General features: G+C 52.6%; 1 protein-coding gene across 2 annotated transcripts in view; it reads left to right on the top strand.

Annotated features, from left to right (window-relative positions):
• Positions 1 to 20,886, top strand: part of GALNT16 (polypeptide N-acetylgalactosaminyltransferase 16) — an 83,045-nt gene extending 62,159 nt beyond the window's left edge. For both annotated transcript variants that reach the window (XM_059692257.1, XM_059692248.1), the window contains 10 exons: positions 1,083 to 1,204; positions 4,053 to 4,140; positions 5,630 to 5,714; positions 5,996 to 6,099; positions 9,670 to 9,796; positions 10,651 to 10,743; positions 12,106 to 12,189; positions 16,272 to 16,413; positions 17,187 to 17,315; positions 18,695 to 20,886. In XM_059692257.1, coding sequence (XP_059548240.1) covers positions 1,083 to 1,204; positions 4,053 to 4,140; positions 5,630 to 5,714; positions 5,996 to 6,099; positions 9,670 to 9,796; positions 10,651 to 10,743; positions 12,106 to 12,189; positions 16,272 to 16,413; positions 17,187 to 17,315; positions 18,695 to 18,838 — 1,118 coding nt within the window. In that variant the 3' untranslated portion in view covers positions 18,839 to 20,886. The remainder of the gene's footprint in view (positions 1 to 1,082; positions 1,205 to 4,052; positions 4,141 to 5,629; positions 5,715 to 5,995; positions 6,100 to 9,669; positions 9,797 to 10,650; positions 10,744 to 12,105; positions 12,190 to 16,271; positions 16,414 to 17,186; positions 17,316 to 18,694) is intronic.
• Positions 20,887 to 21,651: the final 765 nt, after the last annotated feature.

Here is a 21,651-nt window from a genome sequence, read left to right as displayed (position 1 = left end):
GGTTTATGTGATGGGCATATTTAAGAAAGGCCAGTCAGGCTGAGGGGACCTTCACAGTGGAATGGACCTTTAGAGAGAAATCTCTAAGTATAGTAGGTCCTTAAATAATGTGGTTTCATTATAACATTGATGAGTTGCTATAGGAACTTAGTTCTTGCTTATGGCAAAAAACTGGTTTTGTTATATGTCATTTCACTTAAAGTCACAGAACCTATGTACTACATTAAGTGAGGACTTATTATACAGGGTTGTGAGGTGCCTTTAGGTGTGGGAATATGCTATTCCCTGGGGTTTTGCCCAACATAGATGTGAATTTATGTAATTAAATTAAGGAGGTTTAAATTAGGTGCTTTATAGCTACCTCTGGAGTGAAAAGATGGGACAGATGCCATACTCCCTCCCGCCTGTCCTAGCGGGGCCAGCGGGGCCTCCTCCCTCCGCACCAGCTAATTCCCCACCCCTGACCGGGCTATTGTCTGACTGTCGGTGAGCCGTGGGCGAGCCTGTGGGGAAAGGGGTGGACGCAGGGCAGAACCTAGCACATGTAGGCCTCCTGGGCACCAGGAACACCCCCGACAGGCAGGGGTTGTGCTCTCTGAATCTCAAGGTGATAAACTGAGGCTCAGAGCAGGTAAATAACATGCTTAAGGTGAGTGAGGGGGCGCGTGCTCACTCCAGCCTGTCCTCGTGCAGAGGAGTCCCTCCACGTCACACATGACGGTGCGGCTGCAGGGGACCACCGTGAGGTTCCCGGAGGTGGGGAAAGGCTTTTGGTTCCCGGTTCTCCTTTGGTGTCAAACCACACTTGACTGCAATTCCCATTCCCTGATCTCTGACTGTTCACCAGTGGGTCCCCAGAGCCCGGCACAGTGTCTAGCACACGGAGGGCATTCTGAGAATGGCCTTGGAGTAATGACGCTTACTGAGTGGACGAGAGAAAGAAAAAGAGGAAATAAACAAGTTCAAAGTAAAGTTCAATCACGGTGACTCGGAAACCTGCGCTCCTGCGGGCGGAGCGCCCCGAGACTATGGGATGGCTGGGCAGCCGTTGGGCTCAGCACCACCCTCCGCTGCCCCTGCAGGGCTGATCCGGTCCCGGGTCCGCGGGGCGGACGTGGCCGCAGCCGCCGTCCTCACCTTTCTGGACAGCCACTGTGAGGTGAACGCCGAGTGGCTGCAGCCCCTGCTGCAGCGGGTGAAGGAGGTGAGTCTGTCTGTCCCCGGGGGAGCTCTGCTCGGGGGTGTGCCCGCCAGGCTCTTGGCATGAGGGTGTGTGAACCGTCTTTGGCGTTGGGCAGGCAGAGTAGGAGCCTAAATGGTCTGCTGCCTCCTGAGTGACCACCTCATTGAGCTTCTCATCTGAAAATGGGGATAATTGTAATATTTGTCCCACCGGGTTGCTGTGAGAATTAAACAGGAGGAAAGCCTGAGTGAGCTATAAAGGTATTACAGAAAAGGGCATGATTGATTTCCTCCCGGGGAGGCAGGGAGGGGTGGGGGTGGGTGGGTTAGGCTGGGAAGCCAGAGAAGGAGGGAGGAGAGAGCAGTGTTCTCAAGGAGAGATGAGGGCAGGGAGCCCCTCCTATGTGCCTGCTGTTCTCTAGAATGGGGAGGATTTGGACAGATGAGGTGATTACAACTCAACTATCAAAAGACAAGCTTCCCAATTTAAAAATGAGCACAGAATTTGAATGGACATTTCTTTAAGGAAGATACACAATGGCCAACAAGCACATGAAAAGATGCTCAACAGTCTTCAGTCATTAGGGAAGTGCAAGTCCAAACCACAGTGAGATACCTAATAGGATGGCTATAATAAAAAAGATGGACAGTAACACGTGCTGGTGAGGACGGGGACAAAAATAGTCACGTACCGGTGGTGGGGATGTCCAACAGTGCAGCCCCATGGAAACCGGTCTGGCCGTTCCTCCATCGTTTAAACAGGGTTACCATACGGCCCAGCAATTCCACTGCTGGACATAACCCGAGAGAAATGCCAACATCCCCAAAAAACTTGTGCACAAGTGTTCAGAGCAGTATTATTCAGAATAGCCAAAACATGGAAACAGCAGATGAATGGTAAACAACATGTGGGATATCCATACAATGAAGTGTCACTCAACCATGCCAAAGAATGAGGTACTGATACATACTACAACAGGGATGAACTTTGAAAACCTGATTCTAAGTAAAAGAAACTAGTCACTAAAGAACAAATACTATATGATGGCATTTATGTGAAATAGCCAGAATAAACACATTCATAGAAATAGAAAGTGGATTAGTAGCTGTCAGGGCCTGGAGGGCGGGGGTAGAGGGGAGTGACGGCTAATGGGTACAGGGCTTTTTGTGGGGGTGATGAAAATGTTCTGGAATTAGACAGTGGTTGCACAACCTTGTGACTATACTGAAAACCACTGAGCGCTGGCCCGGTAGCTCCGTTGGTTGGAGCTACATCCGGATAGGTCAAGGGTGTGGGTTCAATCCTTGGTCAGGGCACATACAAGAATCAACCAATGAATGCCTAAATAAGTGGAATAGCAAATCGATGTTTCTCTCTCTCCCTTCCTCTCTTTCTAAAAATCAATAAATAAATATTTTAAATATTGAATTTCACACTTTTAAATGGTGAATTTTACGGTATATTAATTATATCTAATAAAATTGCTGTAACAATGGGAATTATATCTCAGTATAAAAGTCTCTAAGAAGGATACGGTGAGGCCCCACAGAGAAACCATGGATGGTCTCCGTGATCCTCCACCCCCCAGGCTTGTGTCGTCCTGAGATGGGGTGTGAACTGCGGGGTGGGGCTAGATTCCAAGTTTCAGACAAGAGGATTTTCAGGGTCAGTGCAGAGTGTGAGAAAGGAGAGAAAGAAGGGTCTCTGTCCCATATCCCTCCACAGAGGGCTGATAGAGGGTGCTAAGCTTCACATGTGCTATATGAAAATTCACCACCACCACTACCCTCCCCCCCCCCATAAAAAGAATTTTAGCCCTGGCCAGCATGGCTCAATGGTTAGAACGTTGGCCTTCGCACCAGAGGGTCGCAGAGTCCATTCCCAGTCCCAGGTTGGGGCGCCTGTGGGCAGCCACCAATCAATATGTATCTATCACATAGACATTTCTCTCTCTCTCTCCCTCTCCCCACCCCCACTACCCCTCCTTCTCATTTCCTCTAAAATCAGTGGGAAAAATAAAATATCCTCACTCCTTGGGTGAGTATTTTTTTTAAAAAGGAACTTTAGTAAAATTGGCATTACCCACCGACGTTTTGGAGGTGATGACGGGAGTAGTAAGTCTGACCTTGAAGTGGATGCGGCATGAAAGGAGTGACACCCACGGAACACAGGGTCCCTGCCCCCCAGCTGCTGGCGCCCAGTGGGGAAGATCCAACCCAAACACGTACAAAGGTGGGCGCGATGAATAAAACAACAGTTCAGACCAGCAGCAGAAGAGCTACCTCAGGCAGCATGTGATTCACTGTCCCGGGAATTGTCTAGGTCAGGGGTGGGCAAACTTTTTGACTCGAGGGCCACAATGGGTTCTTAAACTGGACCGGAGGGCCGGAACAAAAGCATGGATGGAGTGTTTGTGTGAACTATTATAAATTCAAAGTAAACATCATTACATAAAAGGGTACGGTCTTTTTTTTTTTTAGTTTTATTCATTTCAAACGGGCCGATCCAGCCCCGGGCCGTAGTTTGCCCACGGCTGGTCTAGACTGTAATTGTGAGAGCAGCTTAAAAGAGGAAGAAATCCTCCGCCTGAAGCAATCAGGGAAAGCTTCCGCGAGGGGGTGAGATTCCAGCAGGCTCAACATGACGTGAGAGGAAGAGGCTGGGAGAGCATTGCGCCCGTGGGCCCCAGGTGGGACCCTCCAGGAGCTTGGATGTGATGATAAGGACCCCTCCCGGGAGCCTGAACTGTTCTGCAGGAAATGCTGAGTACATGGCCTTAGGCCCCGGAGAGACCTTCCTCCCAGAGCCGCAGCTGGCCCTTTACTCACAGAGTCCCTGGCCTCACACCATCGCACCTTTTCTCTCCTAGGACCACACCCGTGTGGTGAGCCCCATCATTGACGTCATCAGTCTGGATAATTTTGCTTACCTTGCTGCATCGGCTGACCTTCGCGGAGGTGGGTCCTGCTCCCAAGGGAGGGGCTCTAGACCAGAAACCAGGCAGGTGAGGGCAGACCACAGCCTGGCTTGATGCTCTTCTTCCCAGCTGTGCCAGAGGGTCTCATGACACCCTTACTTCCAGAAAATGAAAAGGGAGTGGGTTGAGCCCTGGGTGGGGACAAAGGGCCGAGCCAGCAGTGGCAGGCTCCTGGCACGATCAGTGGCAGTCAAGCCAGTCTCTTCCTCCCCCCAAACATTGGCATACCCTTCCCAAGTGATGCCAGCCCAGGGACCATGGCCAAGTCCTGGTAGATGGACACGATATGACTGCTTTTTTGGGGTCGGGGAAGGGAACCCTCGACCTTACGTGAATTCCTAACACGGACCTCCTGGAAGTGGTCTGGATCTGTGCTGTCTGATATGTAGCCATTAGCCATGTTGGGCTATTGCGGTCTTGAAATAGGACTAGTCTGAATTAAGATGTGCTATAAGTATAAAATACGCACCAGGTTTCGAAGTTTTAGTATGAACGTAAAATATCTAATTAGTAACTTTTTATATTGATCGCAAGTTGAAATGATAATACTTTGGATATATTTTGTTAAATATGTATTATTTAATTTCATATGTTCTTGTTGCTTTTTGATATGGCTATTGGGAAAATTTTAATTACAACTGTGGCTTGCATTATATGTATTTCCTTTGGACAGCACTGGTCAAGACTGGAGAGCTGTATGTCCAATACAATAGACAAAAGCCACATTTGGCTACTTAAATTTAGAGTAATTAAACATAAATAAAATCCAAAATCCAGTTTCTTAGTTGCACTAGTCACATTTCACGTGCTCAGTAGCCACACATGGCTGGTGTCCACCATATTGGACAGTGCAGATATGGAAGATGTCCATCATTGCAGCAAGTTCTATGGAACAGACTGTTCCAAAGAATCTGTTGCTGGGAGCGCGTGGGCAGAGTGGATTTTATATTTGGGGCCCGACTTCCAATAAGTGGACATAACCATTAATTAGCTCTTGGGATTGAGTGGGATTCTCAAGGGAGCCAGGCATTTCTCCTTTGGGAAGTCACCTCAGGGCCTTTGCACTCACTGCCTAGAATTCCCTTCCCCCAGAAACCCACATGGATCAGTCCTTCATTCAGGTCTATATTCAAATGTCACTTCAACAGAGAGCAATGTCTGACTGCCCTTACCAGAATACTATGGGCACCCTTCCTTTATTTTACTTTTTTTAGCACTTTTCACTCCCGACTGACATATTATCCATTCATTGATGGATCTTGTAGTCTCCATCCTACCCAGTAGATTGGAGCGCTACAGGGGCAGAGACCTGTCTCATTCTGAATGAAGAAATGACTACACGAATTGCCCAGGGCCCTCTGTGAGCTGGGCTCGGATCACGGGAGACTCTGAGGGGTGGCAGAGTGAGGGGGCAACAGCCACCAAAGGCTCAGCCCTGAGCTCCGTCCTCACCCTCGTCTGTCCCTTAGGATTCGACTGGAGCCTGCATTTCAAGTGGGAGCAGATCCCTCTGGAGCAGAAGATTGCCCGGACAGACCCCACCAAGCCCATAAGGTCAGGGCTACTGTGAGCTCCGGAGAGAGCCTTCTTCCCCTGGGGCAGGGGCCTGGGAGGCTGCTGGGAAGCCGCATCAGTCACCGGGGCTTCTGAGGATGTACAGTCTAAGTGCTCACTCTGTTCTGGGCCCCAGGGACAGAGAGGACAGAGGCCCCAGGGACTCTGCACGCAGGGGATTCTGGGGCCAATGGCCCGGGGTCCTGGGACCCTGGGACCATGTGGAGGGGCTTCCAGCTTCTTAAGGTCACGTGTTACTTCTCTCATCTCCTTGCTCCCAGGACGCCCGTCATAGCTGGAGGAATCTTTGTGATTGACAAGTCCTGGTTTAACCACTTGGGAAAGTATGATGCCCAGATGGATATCTGGGGGGGAGAGAACTTCGGTAAGTTGGGAAATGTTAACAGCAATATTAATAACGGGTAACTCTGAGCACTTTCTATTCATAAGGCCCTGTTCTAAGAACTTAATCCTCACAATGACCCTCTGAGGTAAAGTACTATTATCCCCATTTTACTGATTAAAAAACTGTGGCACAGAGAGGTTAAGTAGTTTGTCCAGAACCACACAGCTCATAAACAAAGAGAATTGGGACATTAGGAGGAGCCTGTGACCATATGGCTAGATATGTATGTGGAAGAACATACAGGCTGCATCATGGACCACAGCTTGAACACCTGTTGCTTCCCTGCCAGAAAGTCTGGGAGTGTGTTCAGTAGCGGGCATGGGTTAAATGTAAGCCTGGGTGCAAATCCTGGCCATCTGATCCCACCACTTACATTTAACCAGTACCCTGGGTTACTGGTTACTGGGTTACTGGGTGAAAATCCTATCACTTACAAGCTTTCATCCCTGGGCAAGTTAAAGCCTCCCTAAGCCTCAGTTTACTCAAGGGGCTGTTATAAGTACTAAGTGCGACGATGAGTTAAAATGCATGGCACCTCTGCAAGTGTGGCTCAATTGGTTGAGTGTCCCATGCACTGAGAGGTCGCTGGTTCCATTCCCGGTCAGGGCACATGCCTGGATTGCAGGCTCGATCCCCAGGAGGGAGCATGCAGGAGGCAGCCGATTGATGTTTCTCTCTCATCTATGTTTCTCTCTCTCTCTCTCTTTCTTCCTCTCTCTCTCTCTAAAATCAATACAAATATTTAAAATAAATAAAATGCATGTCACAGTGCTGATAGCCATTATCACTACTTCTGAGGCTGTAGGAACTCTAACCCCAGAAGGAAAGTGAAGAGCCAGGGAATTCCCAGGGTTGCTGGTGAGGTTCGGGTTAGATAAAGGCCAGAGAAAGGTGGAACACCCAACGTGGATGATTTAAGGGGGTTATTAAAGGATAGTGTGGGCCAGAGAGAGAGAACCACAGGAGCAGCTTAGTATTGGGCAAGGCTGGGGACTGCCCCTGAGGTGTCACCACCCCCAGGTCTGAAAGATGGGGAGGAGCGCCCTCCAACAGGAATTGTGGTCTTGGGGCACCTGTAGCCAGCCCACAGCTCCCAGGTCAGGGAAGGACACCCAACCTCATTCTCCCCTTCTGATCTCCTGCTGGTGCCTCTGCTGCAGATAGGAAGCCCAGTGGTGCAGCCCACACAGGCAGCCTCCCGGACTAGGAGCAGGGCAGGTACTTTGAGATTGTAAATCAGAGGCCTGTTCTTGCTCTTTCTAGTACAGGGACCTGGTCCTGTGAAGCGCTTTTTCTCACTGCTTTCTTTTCCATCCTACCCAGGGCTTCTTCCGAAGTAAATAGGGCTGGTGGTATCTCACCCATTTCACAGGTGAGAAAACTGAGGTGGACATAGCCCAGAGCCTCCTCAGTGCTGGGAGGTGTGATCAATCACAGTCTGTGTTTCTGAGACGTGAGGTGCAGGTCTTTCTTCTCTCTCCCTGATCAGGAAACAGATGAGCAGTGGGGGTTAAAACAGGCCTGATCCCGCCCGGCCAGCGTGGCTCAGTGGTTGAGTGCTGGCCTATGAACCAGGAGGTTCGATTCAGGTCAGGGCACATGTCCGGGTTTCAGGCTCTGATCCCAGTGGGGGGTGTGCAGGAGGCAGTCGATCAATGATTCTCTCTCATTATTGATGTTTCTCTCTCCCTCTCCTTTCTCTCTGAAATCAATAAGAAATTATTAAAACAACAACAAAAATCCAGGCCTGATCCCAACCCCAAACCAGGAGTAACTTAGGGCCTGGGGTGCGGTGAACCTTGCATTCTGACCTCCTTTCACGTGTTTAGGCCTAAGTGACCTCCTTCGGCAAAGCCAGTTTCCTGTAAAGACTTACAGACTGAGAAACAAGGGTCAAAGGGTCGCTCCTGCGTCCAGAGGCCTTTCTTCTTGTCTTTCTTTCTTTCTTTCTTTCTTTCTTTCTTTCTTTCTTTCTTTCTTTCTTTCTTTCTTTCTTTCTTTCTTTCTTTTAGGCTGGGGTCTGACAGAGAAACAAGGGAATGATCAAATAGCTAACTTCACACTCTGCCTGAGGCAAGGGCTCAGTGGTGGGGAGACTTGAAAGGTGAACTGGGGAGGGTTCTGGAGCCGGTTTTGTTTCTTAGAAGAAATTCAAAGGAATTTCTGGCTAGCCATAGTTTTGAGCTGGGAGACTCCTGCTGCTGGTGGTTGGGGCCTTTCATTTTGTTTCTTTGTTGAAGAAAGGGAGATGCCCAACCTCAGGCTCATTACTGTGTGCCTTGGGAGAGCCACACTCAGGAGCCAGAGTCGTCCGCCTTGAGTATGTGAGTGTGTGAGTGTGTGTGTGTTTTGGGGGGGTTGGGGGGTGGGGATATGAAATCCTTGGGAGTTAGATTTGGGATCCTTTCAAAGCGCAGCCAGATCTTGTCACTCCACTGCTCAAGGCCCTGCTGGGGCCCCTGCATCACTCAGAGCAAAACCCAAATCCTGACACCTGCCTTTCCCCGGCAAACACACACCATCGGCTCTGCCCGACCTCACTCCGCTCTGGCCACCGGGCCTCCTTGCTGAGCCTCGACCTTGCCGGCCATGCTCTTCCCTCTAGGTCTTGGCCCTTGTTTATCCCTCTACCGGAATGCCCCTCCCCTGAGAGCCGCATGACTCGGTCCTTCAGGCCTTAGTGCGGACGTCCCCTTTCAGGGACAACCTAGTTAAAATTCCCTAAGCAGCCTAGTTAAAATTGTCGCCCCCCCACCCCAGAGCCACTCGCCCACTCCCATCATCCCCCACAGGCCTCCTTTTCCTCCATTGTACTTACTTCACCTGATAGACTGGGTCACCACCACGCCCACAGGAAGAGGGCCAGCAGCCTGTACGTGGAAACCCCGGACAGGAGGGAGGTGGGGGCAGCCAGCCGGCTTAGTTGGTGGCTGGTCTTCCAACCTCGCAGGTGCCCAGACAGGCCGATGAGCAGATGTGTCTGTGTCTGTGCGGGGGCTCTGGACAGAGGCTGGAAGTGATGCTGCCGTTTGATTCACTTTTCCTTCTACTTGTGGTCTTCGTGTTCCTTCAAAGCTTTCCCACTGCTCCCCCAGAGCCTGGAGCGTGTGTGGAGGGTGTGTGGGTAAGATGTCTGTGTATGATGTGTGTGGTGTATGTGGAGGGCATTGTATGGAGCGTGTGTAGAGGGTGGGTGTGTGGAAGGTGTGTGTATGTGGTATGTGTGGAGGGTGTGTGTGTGATGTGTGTAGAGGGTGTTTTTGTGGAGGGGGTGTGAGTATGTGTAGTGTGTGTGGGGTGTGTGTGTGGGGGGGTGTGGAGGGTGTGTGTATTGGGGGGCTATGTAGGGAGGGTGTGTGTGCACAGGCATGTGGTGAGGTCAGGAATGAGTGCACCTATGTAAACAGCCCAGGAGCTCTGACCCCAGCAGGTGCCTCCAGTGAGACACGAGGGGAAGGGAGGCCAGCCCCTCCCCATCTTCACTCAGAGGGACTTGCCCACGGACTCCTTCTCCTCCTGACGCTCCCTCTCCCTTCCCCTCTCCTGCAGAGCTCTCCTTCAGGGTGTGGATGTGCGGAGGGAGCTTGGAGATCGTGCCCTGCAGCCGAGTGGGCCACGTCTTCAGGAAACGGCATCCCTACAACTTCCCTGAGGGCAACGCCCTCACCTACATCAGGTAGGTCACAGAACCAAGAGCTCTGAGCTGGGAGCCAGTCCTGTCAATGACTTCGGCAGCCACCCACTCTCTGGGCCTTGGTTCCCCCACCGCCCCTCCCAGGTACTTTCAGGGTGGAAGGATGAAGTTGGGCTGTTGCCTTGACTATCTTTGTCCTTGAGGGTCTTGGAAAACCAGCCAAATGACCGACTGAGAGCTGCCCCCACTCACATGGCACGGACGCCATGTCCTGACTCTGACTTGGTCAGCGTCTGCCCATCCATATCCCTAGCCACAGGGCTTTCATACATTTTCACATTACAGTTCATGGAGAGAGAGAGAGAGAGAGAGAGAGAGAGAGAGAGAGACGCATGTGCTCCATGGGTTTGTGTTTTTATGTAAATGGGACCCTGCTCTGTGATTTTATGCAGCACGCTGTCCTGCCACTCACCACTGAATTACAGACATCCTTCCCCATCAGTGCTTATCAAGCGTGGCATTGTTTTCCAAGGTGGCCCAGTACTCCGTCATGTAGAAGTAGTTCATTATCCTCCACCGATGGGCCTTTAGGTGGTTGCCAATGTTTATTAAACAAATATCCTTGTACATGTCCTTCTTGCCCACATGCAGGTCTGTCGGTAGAATAGATTCCTGGGAGTGGAGCGTCAAAGAGTATACATAAGTTGATGGATATTGACAGATTGTTCTCCAAAAAGATTATGCTCATTTATATCATCCCAATCAGTGTTGTTCTGCATCCTCTCCTGAGATTTTCACCACTCCATGGTCTCATCAATGCACAGAGCTGATCTTGGTCCTAACCCTTCCTCTGTCACCGCCTTGGTGACCTTCTCTTGCTCCTTCCTCTCCTTTAGGAATACCAAGCGCACTGCAGAGGTGTGGATGGACGAATACAAGCAATATTACTACGAGGCCCGGCCCTCGGCCATCGGGAAGGCCTTCGGCAGGTGGGCCCTCCCCCAGCCCTGTTTGCCTCCCTCCGCCCAGGTTAGCACAGCTTTAGCCAGAGCGAGCACAGCATGTAGGCACTCAGTGCGCTTCGTAACGGAGCCCCTGCTCCGTGTGCAATGCAGAGACAAGACACCGGTCCTTGAAGAGGATGCAGTCCGTGGGGGGCGAATAAGCAGAGAGGGCTGTTTGTGGAAAGTGTCTGTGCACAAGCCGCCTGCAGGAAGAGGGACATCTGTGGGAGCGCTTAGGGATGAACCGTCTGCAGAAAACACTTCGGGTTTTGTCTCCACCCCCTGTTGTTCCCAATGTGATTGGGAGCTGTTAGCCTATTTTCCTGTCTCCGGCTGTTATGACTACAGTCTGGTTAAGCATTTCCAACATGCAGATTGGTTATGAAATCAATTTAGTGGGTTGTCACTATCATTGTCTTAAAAAAATGAGAGGGACTGAGAACACTGTAGATCAGTACAGAACAGAATAGAAAATAACAGGCTATGGCAGTGCGGGTGGTGTTGTGTTTTGCGATATCTCAGTTATTTCAGTAATACGCGTCTGTGTGTTTGCATACAGGGAAACTGGATCGTAATGTAAGATGCATCTATTTCTTATTTAAGGCTGTGGTCAGAATGAATTACTAGTGATCATCAATGAATCTTCCTCCCTCTATTTACTTATAGCTATCTCTTAAAAAAAGAGTTTTATCACTGACTACTTCTTTTAGTGGGAGCTAGCCTTTATGAGGACCTACCCTGTGCTAAGCACTTACATCCCTTCATTTATTTGATTCTCACCAAAACCTCCTGAGGTGGCTGGTTACGGCTTCAGTTTACTGGAGAAGAAACTGAGGCTCAGAGAGGTGGTGAGGGGCATGTCAGTGGCCGTGATGGTCAGTGTCGCTGAGGAAAGTGAGGAAACCAGCCTGTGTGCCCACCAACACCTTAGACGGTCTGATTGGCTAGGATTCCCGCGAGACCTCTACCGCCTGTTCCTCTTGTTGTGCACAGAAGGGAAACTCGAGTTCATTAGGGCTCTGCTCTCTGTGGAGGTAAGAGCCTGTGCTGAGGGTATGTGTGACGCTGGCTGAGGGCTCCAGGAGTGAGGAGCCTGAAGCTGGGCCCCCTGCAGGCTGGGCTGATCTTAAAAGGTGAGCAGGAATTTGAGGAGAGAAATGAGGAGTGGCCAGGAGACCTGGGTGAAGTCAACAGTCAGAGAATGACCTGAGGCAGGTGGCAGAGGCTGGAGGGCCGGCTGAGACCCAGCCTCCTGGCCTGGCCCGCTAAGGAGGGAGCCGGCCAGTCCTCCCTGGGGCTTCCTCCCGTGCCCACTGGCCCACGCCTGAGCCTGGCCTCCTCCTGCAGTGTGGCCTCAAGGATCGAGCAGAGGAAGAAGATGAACTGCAAGTCCTTCCGCTGGTACTTGGAGAACGTCTACCCAGAGCTCACGTGAGTGCTGCCATCAGCCTGTACATCTGGCCTGGGTGGGGGCCGGCAGTTTGGGGGACCCCCCGACCCCGGGTCTCCCCATCCCAGGCTCTCCGGCTGGCTTTTCTAGCTGTCCGTGTTTATCTTCATGTGAAGGCTGAGGGGGAACTGGAAGGATGTTACCAGGAGTTAACAGACTGGGTCTTAGAGCCAGAAACAGACATTGTCTCTTTAGGCAAACAACACTGCATTATGTAGCAACGGCCACAGAAATCCGCATGCCCTTTCACTCTGTTCTCTCCCTCCTGGGAGTTTATTCTAAGGAAATAAAGCAGCTGAAGCAAAAAAAAAAAAAAAAACAAAACTATTGACAAGTACACATTCACTATAGGCTTCTCTGCTGCGGGGGAGAAATCAAGAAGCATCCAACAATGGGGGCTGGGTTCCTGTGAATCATGACTCACCAATCTCAGACAAATATCACGCATCCCTTACCAGTATAACTGGAAAGACTGGAAAGGCATGGGAAATGCTTGCTCTAGCAAATTTGGAAGCAACCTGAAAATGGCGTGAGCCACTTTTTAAAAGTATTTTTATTTATTTTTTATTTATTTGTAAATATATCTTTATTGATTTCAGAGAGGAGAGAAGAGGGAGTGAGAGATAGAAACATCCATGATGACAGAGAATCATTGATCAGTTGCCTCCTGCACGCCCCCCACTGGGGATCGAGCCCATACCCGGGCATGTGCCCTGACCAAGAATCGAACTGTAACCTCCTGGTTCACAGGTCAACACTCAACCACTGAGCCATGCTGGCCGGGCTACAGCCGTACTTTCTTTCTTATTTCAAAATCCTTTTGAGTGTCTTGGCTGCATCCACATTTCCTCACCTCCTTCAGGTCTTGCTCAAACGTCCCCTTCTCAGGGACACCTCCCCTGAACACCCATCCCCAGCACTCCTGCTTCGTTTTCCTCTGTCCCCTCACCATTACCTGGCACACACCTGGCCAGGTAGTTCTGTGGTCCTCTCCCCACACGTGACTGTAAGCTCCATGGTAGAGGTGTCTATCTGTTTCCTCCACTGCTTTATCTCCAGCCCCTAGAACAGTGTCTGTCACAGAATGGGCTCTCAATAAATATTTTTGATGGAATGAATTGCATAGTCAATAAGCCTCAATAATAACCTAGAAATTAGCATTCTTCCTTCCATAGCTGTCAGCTTGGGAAGCGGGTTACCCACTGTGAGGCTTTCTCCTGAAGATGCCGGGCGGCTTTCCAGAACACACACCCCCACCCCCCCTCAGAGCTTGCATATCTATGAAGGGAAGATTTGATTTTTGAAAAACAGCCATAGTTACATTAGAGGCAAGACCAGTGAATAAGCTAGATTAACCCAGATAAGATCATCTTGGGTCCCAAATACAGTGTGACAAGACTGAAACAAGTCACGAAAGTAACCGGACACTGGGAGCAGTTTCTAAGGAATTCCAAAATCATTTGAGCAATGGCAGCATCCTCAGAACAGAGTTGGCAACTGGGATAACGCCAAGCTCCCTGGATGATAGCTATGAAGGGAAGAACATGCATTTGTAAAAGTATAATAAACAACTTCCTCAAGTGACCGCTTTTGAGGGGATGGTTTCATTCAGACGTGTCATTTCTGAGGGAAAAGCCATTTCTTTACATTCTGTCGGCGTTCACACCACATGTGATGGAGCCATGGACTCCAGGCCTTGGTAGGAGCTGGGGAGCCTGGGGAGGAGTTGGGAGAGGGGGGATCAAAGGTGTCCTTCCAGTCCTCACCCTAGTCCCCACACAGAGTGTCCCACGTCATCCCCCGAGGACCAAGAGGAAGAAGTATTTTATAGCTGTCAGAAACCTGGATGGATCGATCCCAAGGCAAGCCAGTGGATGAAACCAGCTGTGTTAAATGAGGAGCATAAGTCAGCCTCTGTTTGTTCTGTCACTGCGTGAAAGTAAAAAATGATTTATTGCTGTTAAGGTAGAAAACACACACCTCATTCATATCCGATGAGTTCTCCCCAGTCCACTGCTCATGCCTCAGTTCTCAGGGGGAGAGGCCAGGGCTTAGAAAGGAGATCAGTTGGCCCAAAGGATACCAACTTCCTTCCAAAGGGGATTCTAGTAGCTGCCCACACGGCTGCCAGGGGTGCGGGAGAGAAACGCTGAGGAAAGGAGACCTGGTTTGGCCGAGACCCTATAGGAGGATGTCTGCATCAAAGAATGCCAGAGTGCTCTGCTGTCCCCCTGTCCCCGCCCAAGCTCTCTTCCTGCCCGAGGTGACAGGAGGCAGACAAGGTTAGGCACGTGGCCAGACTCTAAGCCCCCCTGATTCCCCATCACCCCCCATGGGTCCACAATCCAAGATCGTGTATAACCTCCTAAACCCACGTATACAAACCTGCTTCTGCTGGGCCGGCACCTTCTTAGGTTTACTGCCCACAGGGTAAGACGCTGTGTCTCATGTCAGTGTGTGTGTGTGTGTGTGTGTGTGTGTGTGTGTGTGTTTATGCATGTTTTTGCTGTGCATATAAAGTGTTTTAATGATATAGTATTTTGAAATGCCTGTATTACTTAACAGTTGCCCACATTAGCAGATATTCCTTCACAGTCATTTTTAATAGCTAAAGGGTTTTCCATCTTGCAGATGAATCCGTTTTCTTTGCCCACCCTCTATTGTTGAATATCTGCGGGTTTTCGATGTTTTCATGTACTCAGCCACTCTGATGAATATCGTCCCAGTTTTAGTATATGTGCTGCTGAAGCGAGCACTGATGAATGTCTTTTAAACTAAATCTCTGCACACATCTACGATTATTGCTGTAGGATATTCAGTTTCCTGAAGTGGGGCTGATGAGGTCAAAGGTGTGCACATTTTTGTTGTTGTTAATCCTCACCAGAGGATTGCTTTTCCATTGATTTTTTTTTTTAGAGAGAGATTGGAAGGGAGGGGGAGAGACAGAGAGAAACATCGATATGAGAGACGCATTGATTGGTTGCCTCCCACATGTGCCCCAACTGGCACCAGGGACTGAGCCTGCAATCAAGGTACGTGCCCTTCGAACCTGAGACCCTTCAGTCCACAGGCCGATGCTCTAACCACTGAAGAACCCGCCAGGACAAAGGTGTGCACATTTGTAAGGCCTTTGATACATAACAGTAATAACACATTGCCTTCCAGAACAGTTAGGCTAGTTTGTGCTTTCACCGGTAGAGTATGAGATGATCCAATCGCACAGCTAGTGCCAACACTGGGCATTGATATTAAGTATATATATATTTACATGTATTATTACATATGTATATACTATATTTTATATGTATATAAATACACATGTACACACTGATGTGGTCATCAAACAGTGCTGTCCAGTCTGTACTTCTTTAAGGTTGGTTAGTGAGATTGAACACATTTTCATATTTGTTTATTTTACACTAGAGGCCTGGTGCACAGCATTCGTGCACTGGGGGCGGGGGTGTCCCTCAGCCCGGCCTGCGACCTCTTGCAGGCGGACATCCCCTGAGGGGTCCTTAGCACTGCTATGGAGGCAAAAGAGGCTCCAGCCACTGCTGCTGTGTTCGCCAGCCTTGAACCTGGCACTGACTACCAGGGGGAAGCTCCTGCATTGAACATCTGCCCCCTGGTAGTCAGTGTGCATAGGATTTTATTATATAGGATTGGCCTCTTTAAAGTGCCCCTTCCCTGTTGTTCTGAGATTGCTTACTGAGCTCTCATTCAGATCCCCGGTTCTCCTCTTTCTGGACTGGAGAGTCCTGGGTTTCTGGCCTAAGCTCTCTCCCCCAGGATCCTCCCAGATCTAGCCTCCAGGCAGTCCCTGGGCTCCTGGCGCTACCCAGAACTCAATGGGGCCCAGGCCTGTCTTCCCCGAGGAATCCCTGCTCCCTTCTCCCCTCCTTGCCAGCTAGGTCTGTCCCCCCCCTCCCCCCCGGCCAGCCCCTGCCTGGTGCCCCTCTCCCCTAACACCTCCGTGCCCCAGGGGCTCAGGGGCTGCCCTCTGGGCAAGTATGGGTAAGCCCTGAGGAGGGCAGGAAACAAGCCTGGCCCTGCCTTTTCTCAGGGTCCCAGTGAAGGAAGTGCTCCCCAGCATCATTAAGCAAGGAGTTAATTGCCTGGAATCCCAGGGGCAGGACACAGCTGGTAACTTCTTGCTTGGAGTGGGGACCTGCAGGGGGTCTGCCAAGAACCCGCCAGCACCCCAGGTAAGTTGCTTAGGACCCAGAGTCGGGTGAGGGGGTTTCCTCCGCTCATGCTCATCCTCTCTGCCTACACCCTCCACAAACCCACTTTCCCAGGGACCCTGCCAGCCGTCCTCCCACTCTGCTCCTTGCGTCTGTCTGCTCCTGCCACGTTCGCCCCTCCTTTCCAGCCTGTGACACAGTTGCCCTCTGTGCCCTGCCCACTGTACCCTTACAGAGGGAGAAATGCTGCCCAAACAGCGCCCAGTTCTCTCCTGGACGCAGTTGTGGTCAGCTTTTATGGCGGGCAGCAGGGCATCCGGGACACGTATGCAAAATATGACTGCCGATGCACCCAGGTCAAAACCAGAGCAGGTCACGGAGCCCCCGTCATGGCTGCCCCGGTCTCATGCCCTGTCTTTCTCCATGGCCCTCTGGCCAGCTCCAGCCAAGCTCCCCTCATATTTTATTATGAAAAATTTCAAACATATAGAAAAGTTAAGAGAATTGTATAGTGAATACCCATACACCCACCCCTATTAGAAAACTCTACCACAATATACAGAATATTTGCTATATCACATAACCAACCTGCGCATCCATCGCTGTACTTTTAAAAATATATATATTTTTTATTGATTTTGGAGAGGAAGGGCGAGGGAGAGGCATGTGTCCTTGACCAGAATTGAACCCGGGACCCTTCAGTCCACAGGCCGATGCTCTGTCCCCACCGAGCCAAACCAGCTAGGGCTCCATGGCTGTACTGTTGCTCAGCCTTCCTGGTCCCTGTCTTGCAGGCATGGCTGTTCAGTGACCACCTCATCCAGCAGCAGGGGAAGTGCCTGACCGCCACCTCCACCTCCGCCTCCATCTCCCCTGGGTCCCCGGTCGGACTACAGACGTGCAACCCGAGAGAAGGCAAACAGGTAAGCCTCCTCGTTCCTGGGCTCAGGATGGCCAGCCTGTGCAGGGGACAGGCAGTGGCGGTGGCAGCCCCTTGCAGGGGAGCCCCAGGCCGAGACATATAGACTCCAATAAACCCTCCGGAATGAGGACCTGTGCCGGCCTCAGTCATTATCCGAGTCAAGTCCATGATCTTACTCATGAGGAAGTCCTTCAGGCAAATGTCTGTTAAATGTCTGCCCTGCCCGCTGGGAGCTGAATGAGGGCAGACTCTGGCAGCACCGTCCCTGGCCTCTGACAACCCCACAGCCAAAATAAAGGTTCGCTTTTACTGAGAGCTCTGCTAGGAGTTCTACATGGATCACCCCATCTAATCCTCCCAGCAACCCCCGACGAAGGCTCTAGCACTACCCATTTTTAGGGGACAAGACCGAGCCTCCCTAAATTGGAGAGATCAGTGTTAGCTCACAGAGCTGGGATGGGGTGGAGCTCGGACTGAAACCCGGGTAAGTGTGATGCCTCGCCCGCAGTCTTAGCCCAGCGCATAGTCGATGCTCAGTGAGTATTTCTTGACTGCTGGCTGACTGGGGACACAGAGGCAGAGTGACTTCCAACTTGTCCTGCCAGCCACACTTTGTCCTCCATCCAGGCACTTCCAAAATGTTCTACGGGAACAGCTCTCCTTCCCCTGTCAAGCCTGGGGAAGAGGAGGCCCCAGGAGGGGAAGGCACTGACCCTGGAGGCCCTTCATGACTCTTACGGGGACTCAGGGGCCCCCTCCATCCCGCTGGCCTCACTCTTCCTCTCTGCGGAGATGGCGGCCAGTTCCCACGAATGGGTGTAGGTCCTGGCTGCACAGTCATAGGCCAGGGCGAAGCTTAGAGCTGCAGGAAGAAGAAATCTCGTCCGAAGGAGCCAAAGATTCACCTGGTCCAGGAACTCCAGCTCAAGTGTCCCCAGGGAGCAGTGGGGAAGCCGGGGCGGGGCTCAGGTGAACTGAGGTCACGGTCCACTTACAGCCGAGCAGCTCCCTCAGCCCCAGGCAGCCATGAAGGGAAGCTGGAAACGCAGATTCTTCTGTGGCAACTAAGCCGACTTTTAAATTAACGCTGTGCAGGCCAAACAAAATACATCTCTGGGTTAGATTCAGCCCATGGGCCTCTGATCCAGACACTGACTTCGTGCCAAACGACAGAACAAGCCTGCATTGGGAGGCTCGGCTCCAAGCTTGTGTGCGGAGGGGGCCCCTTATGAAAGGGACACACGGGCTGTTTAAACGGGGGGCAGGGGTGTCCTGGGCCTATGCAGGGCCTTTACATGCATGTGCAATGAAGGTGTGAGCACTGTTCTCACTGTTAACCACTGTTTTCTCCTTCTCCGCCTTCCCTGCTTCTCCCCCCAGAGATGGAGGAGAAAAGCCTCTTTCATCCAGCATTCGGTCAGCGGCCTCTGCCTGGAGGCCCAGCCCACCCAGCTGGTGACCAGCAAGTGCCAGGCTGACGCCCCCGCCCAGCAGTGGCAGCTGTTGCCGCAGCCGCACACCTGACGGCAGCCCGGGGCCTCCTGTACCTTCTGCATGAGACTTTGGGACTGGAAGGGGCTAGGGTGGGGGAGTGTAAAGCGGGCCGTTCCCATCTCCTCACATTTCTGCCGGAACCATCAGCAAACACCCCTGCCATGAGACACCATTCTCCAGAGCTTGCACAGGGCGGGCAGGGGGCGGGCCTCGATGCCCAGGCTGCCGACCTGCCCTCACCCCGGGAGAGAAAAAGGAAAGGATGCCGGGCCGCTACTGGTAGAGACTGGGCAGGTGCCCTCACATCTCTGTCCCCTCCCTTCTCCTTCCCGGGGGCCTGGGCAGTGGGTTGGGTGCCCTCCCGTCGTTGTCTGGGTAGATCAAGGACAGAAGCCCGCCTAGGGTCCCCACTGTCACAGGCCCTGTTTGTGGGATCATGGGAAGAGGCTGTAGGTGGCATGGATGGAGAAACTGAGGCTGGGAGGAGAGGGCAGCCTGCAGTGTGGGTGGAGAACCAGAGGGAAGTGAGTAGCTCAGTGGCCTGTCCCAGGCAGGTGCTGGGCTGGGTGTGGGAGGGATGGGGTCGGGAGCAGAGGATGGGTGATTTGCGGAAGGACGTAGACAGGAAAGCGGCACAGCACCCAAAGTGGGTCTCTTCCCGGGCACCCAACCTCCCAGGCCGCACCAGCCCCCCGGGCACTGTGCCTGCCTCCGTCCTGTGCTCCGGTCCCCACTTCTTAGGAAGAGGCTGCCAGGCAATCTTCAGGGGCAGCCTCGGGACACTGTGTATCACACAGATCCCACTTCTGTTTGGTCATGTGTCAGGATGAGACGTCGCCCTCTGAGCCTTACTGACCTGCTGGCGCCCTGTGCCCCTCGTCTGGGCCCACCACGAAGACCCCGTAAGGACAGGCAGCCACCCTGCCATGCACTGAGCTGCCCCGTCCGCGTTCGCAGCAACGCTGCCTTCTCCAAAGCCGTTGCCTTTGTAAACAGAGCATGATGGAACGGGGGGGGGGGGGGGGGGGGGGGCATAAGAACGGGACCTCCGTCTGGAGCATCGGTGCTCCCTACGTCATTAGGGAGAAAGTCATCCAGGCCCCGCCTCATGCTCCCCTCGCCCCCACACGCACTTCAGGAGGGAGGCCCCAGAGGTCAGTCACTGCAGTGGGCGGAAGGCTGGCTGGTGACTCCCGATTGTGTAGCGAGGTTCCCGGTACTTCTCACAGCCACTGGGCCTTGCCCCCACCCCTGGGCTGGTCTCGGAACCACTTCTGTTATTCCCCGTGCCCCTCTTCTCCCACCCCACCGGCTCAGGCAGTGTGATCTTGGACAAAAGACTGGTGGTGCCAGGACCCTGGGGTCCCCCTCCCAAAGCAAACCAGCCTGAGGCCAGCCTTGGGAGCTCATGGGTTCCAGAGGGCCTAGGAATCTCCTGAAACTGTCCCCCAAATCGTGCGAGTGTGTGCACAGACGCAGTTTCCCGAGGAGCGCGTCCGTGAGCCTCCCCAGCTTCTTACAGAGGCCCCTGACCCCTAAAGGGCTCTGGACCAGGGCTGCCATGCGCCTCAGCTGCCATGCCCATCTCTCCCTGGTGCGCCTGAGCGGCTGTCGCCTGCTCCCTCCACGCAGCCCTTGGGGCAGGACCCATCCGGAGGGCTCTCAGTGGTTTCCTCACCTCCTGGCTCTCACTGGCATCCGCTCGGCAGTGTTCCTGTGCCCCAGCGTGCGCCCCGTGGTCACAGCGTGGGGGCCGCGCCTCTCCCATCCTCTGCTGTGGTGTTTCGGCCAGCACCATCTCCGTGGTGCGTGCTCACCCCGGCGGGCAGTGTGGACCTCTGGGGCCGGGGAGCGGGGGCTTCTCTTGGATGTAAGAGGACTGCGGCTCAGAGCGGCTCAGAGAGGCCCCTCCTTCCCTGCCAGCCCAGGCTCGGCACTTGTCAGCCACCATCTGTGGGCCTCAGCCCTGTTCTGTTTTTGCTTTTCCTCTTCTTGACCAAAGCATGTGCCACTCACTGTCCTTGAGGACCTCGTCTTTATGAAACACACGCCTGGAATAAAACCACTTCTCACACCGACACGTGCACCAGCGCCTTTCTGACTCCAGAGTCCGGCCCCTCCGCGCCACCCTCCTCTGCCTCGGAGTGAAGCTGGGGCCTCTATTCAAGGCTCACTCCCTCCTGCACCTGAGAGCTTGCTCCTCGGCCTACCTGCCCATCGTACCCCAGGGCCTCCTGGACGACAGGCTGTTCTGAGGGGAGCCAGCAGGTGGCCCTGCCGGTGGGGCAGGCTGGGACCAGAGCCCAGGCTCCTGGGACCTCACTGAGAGACACTGCTTGGGGCTTTGAATGGGAACCCAAGGGGCTTCTCCAAATGCTGCCTTTTGCCAGCCCTTTCCTTCCCTGAGCGCCAGCCCCGGCCGCTCTGAACTGCCCTTCACCCCCGCCACACAAGAAGGCAGTGGTAAGAAGGCAGGTGGGACCATTTCCTGGGTAGAAACAGTAAAATAATTGCGGAAAGACTCCTACCAGCCTAGCCTTATTTGATCAGGCAGCAGATGCTCTGCCTCATGTTTCCATGGAAACCAATAGAAAGCCCTGCCACTTGTGTGATCAGAAGCTGAACTTACCCAGGTAGAAATAAACACTTGGGTGCACGTGTGAACTGTAGTGGGAGACTCACCCTCTCCTGGATGCGGCCATTTTCGTCCCTGTCCCCACCTTGGCTCAGGGCTGCTCATCTGGGTTCCCCAGAACTGATGACCCCCAGGCCTGAGGGCCCGGAGCAGAGCGCTGGCTGGTGCCAAGTCCCAGCACACAGCATGGCTCCAGAGCGCAGCTTGG

Source organism: Myotis daubentonii, chromosome 1 (assembly GCF_963259705.1).
Source record: "Myotis daubentonii chromosome 1, mMyoDau2.1, whole genome shotgun sequence".
Taxonomy (NCBI): Eukaryota; Metazoa; Chordata; class Mammalia; order Chiroptera; family Vespertilionidae; genus Myotis; species Myotis daubentonii.
The sequence above is the reverse complement of the archived record's forward strand: the minus strand, read 5'-3'. Positions and strand labels throughout refer to the sequence as shown.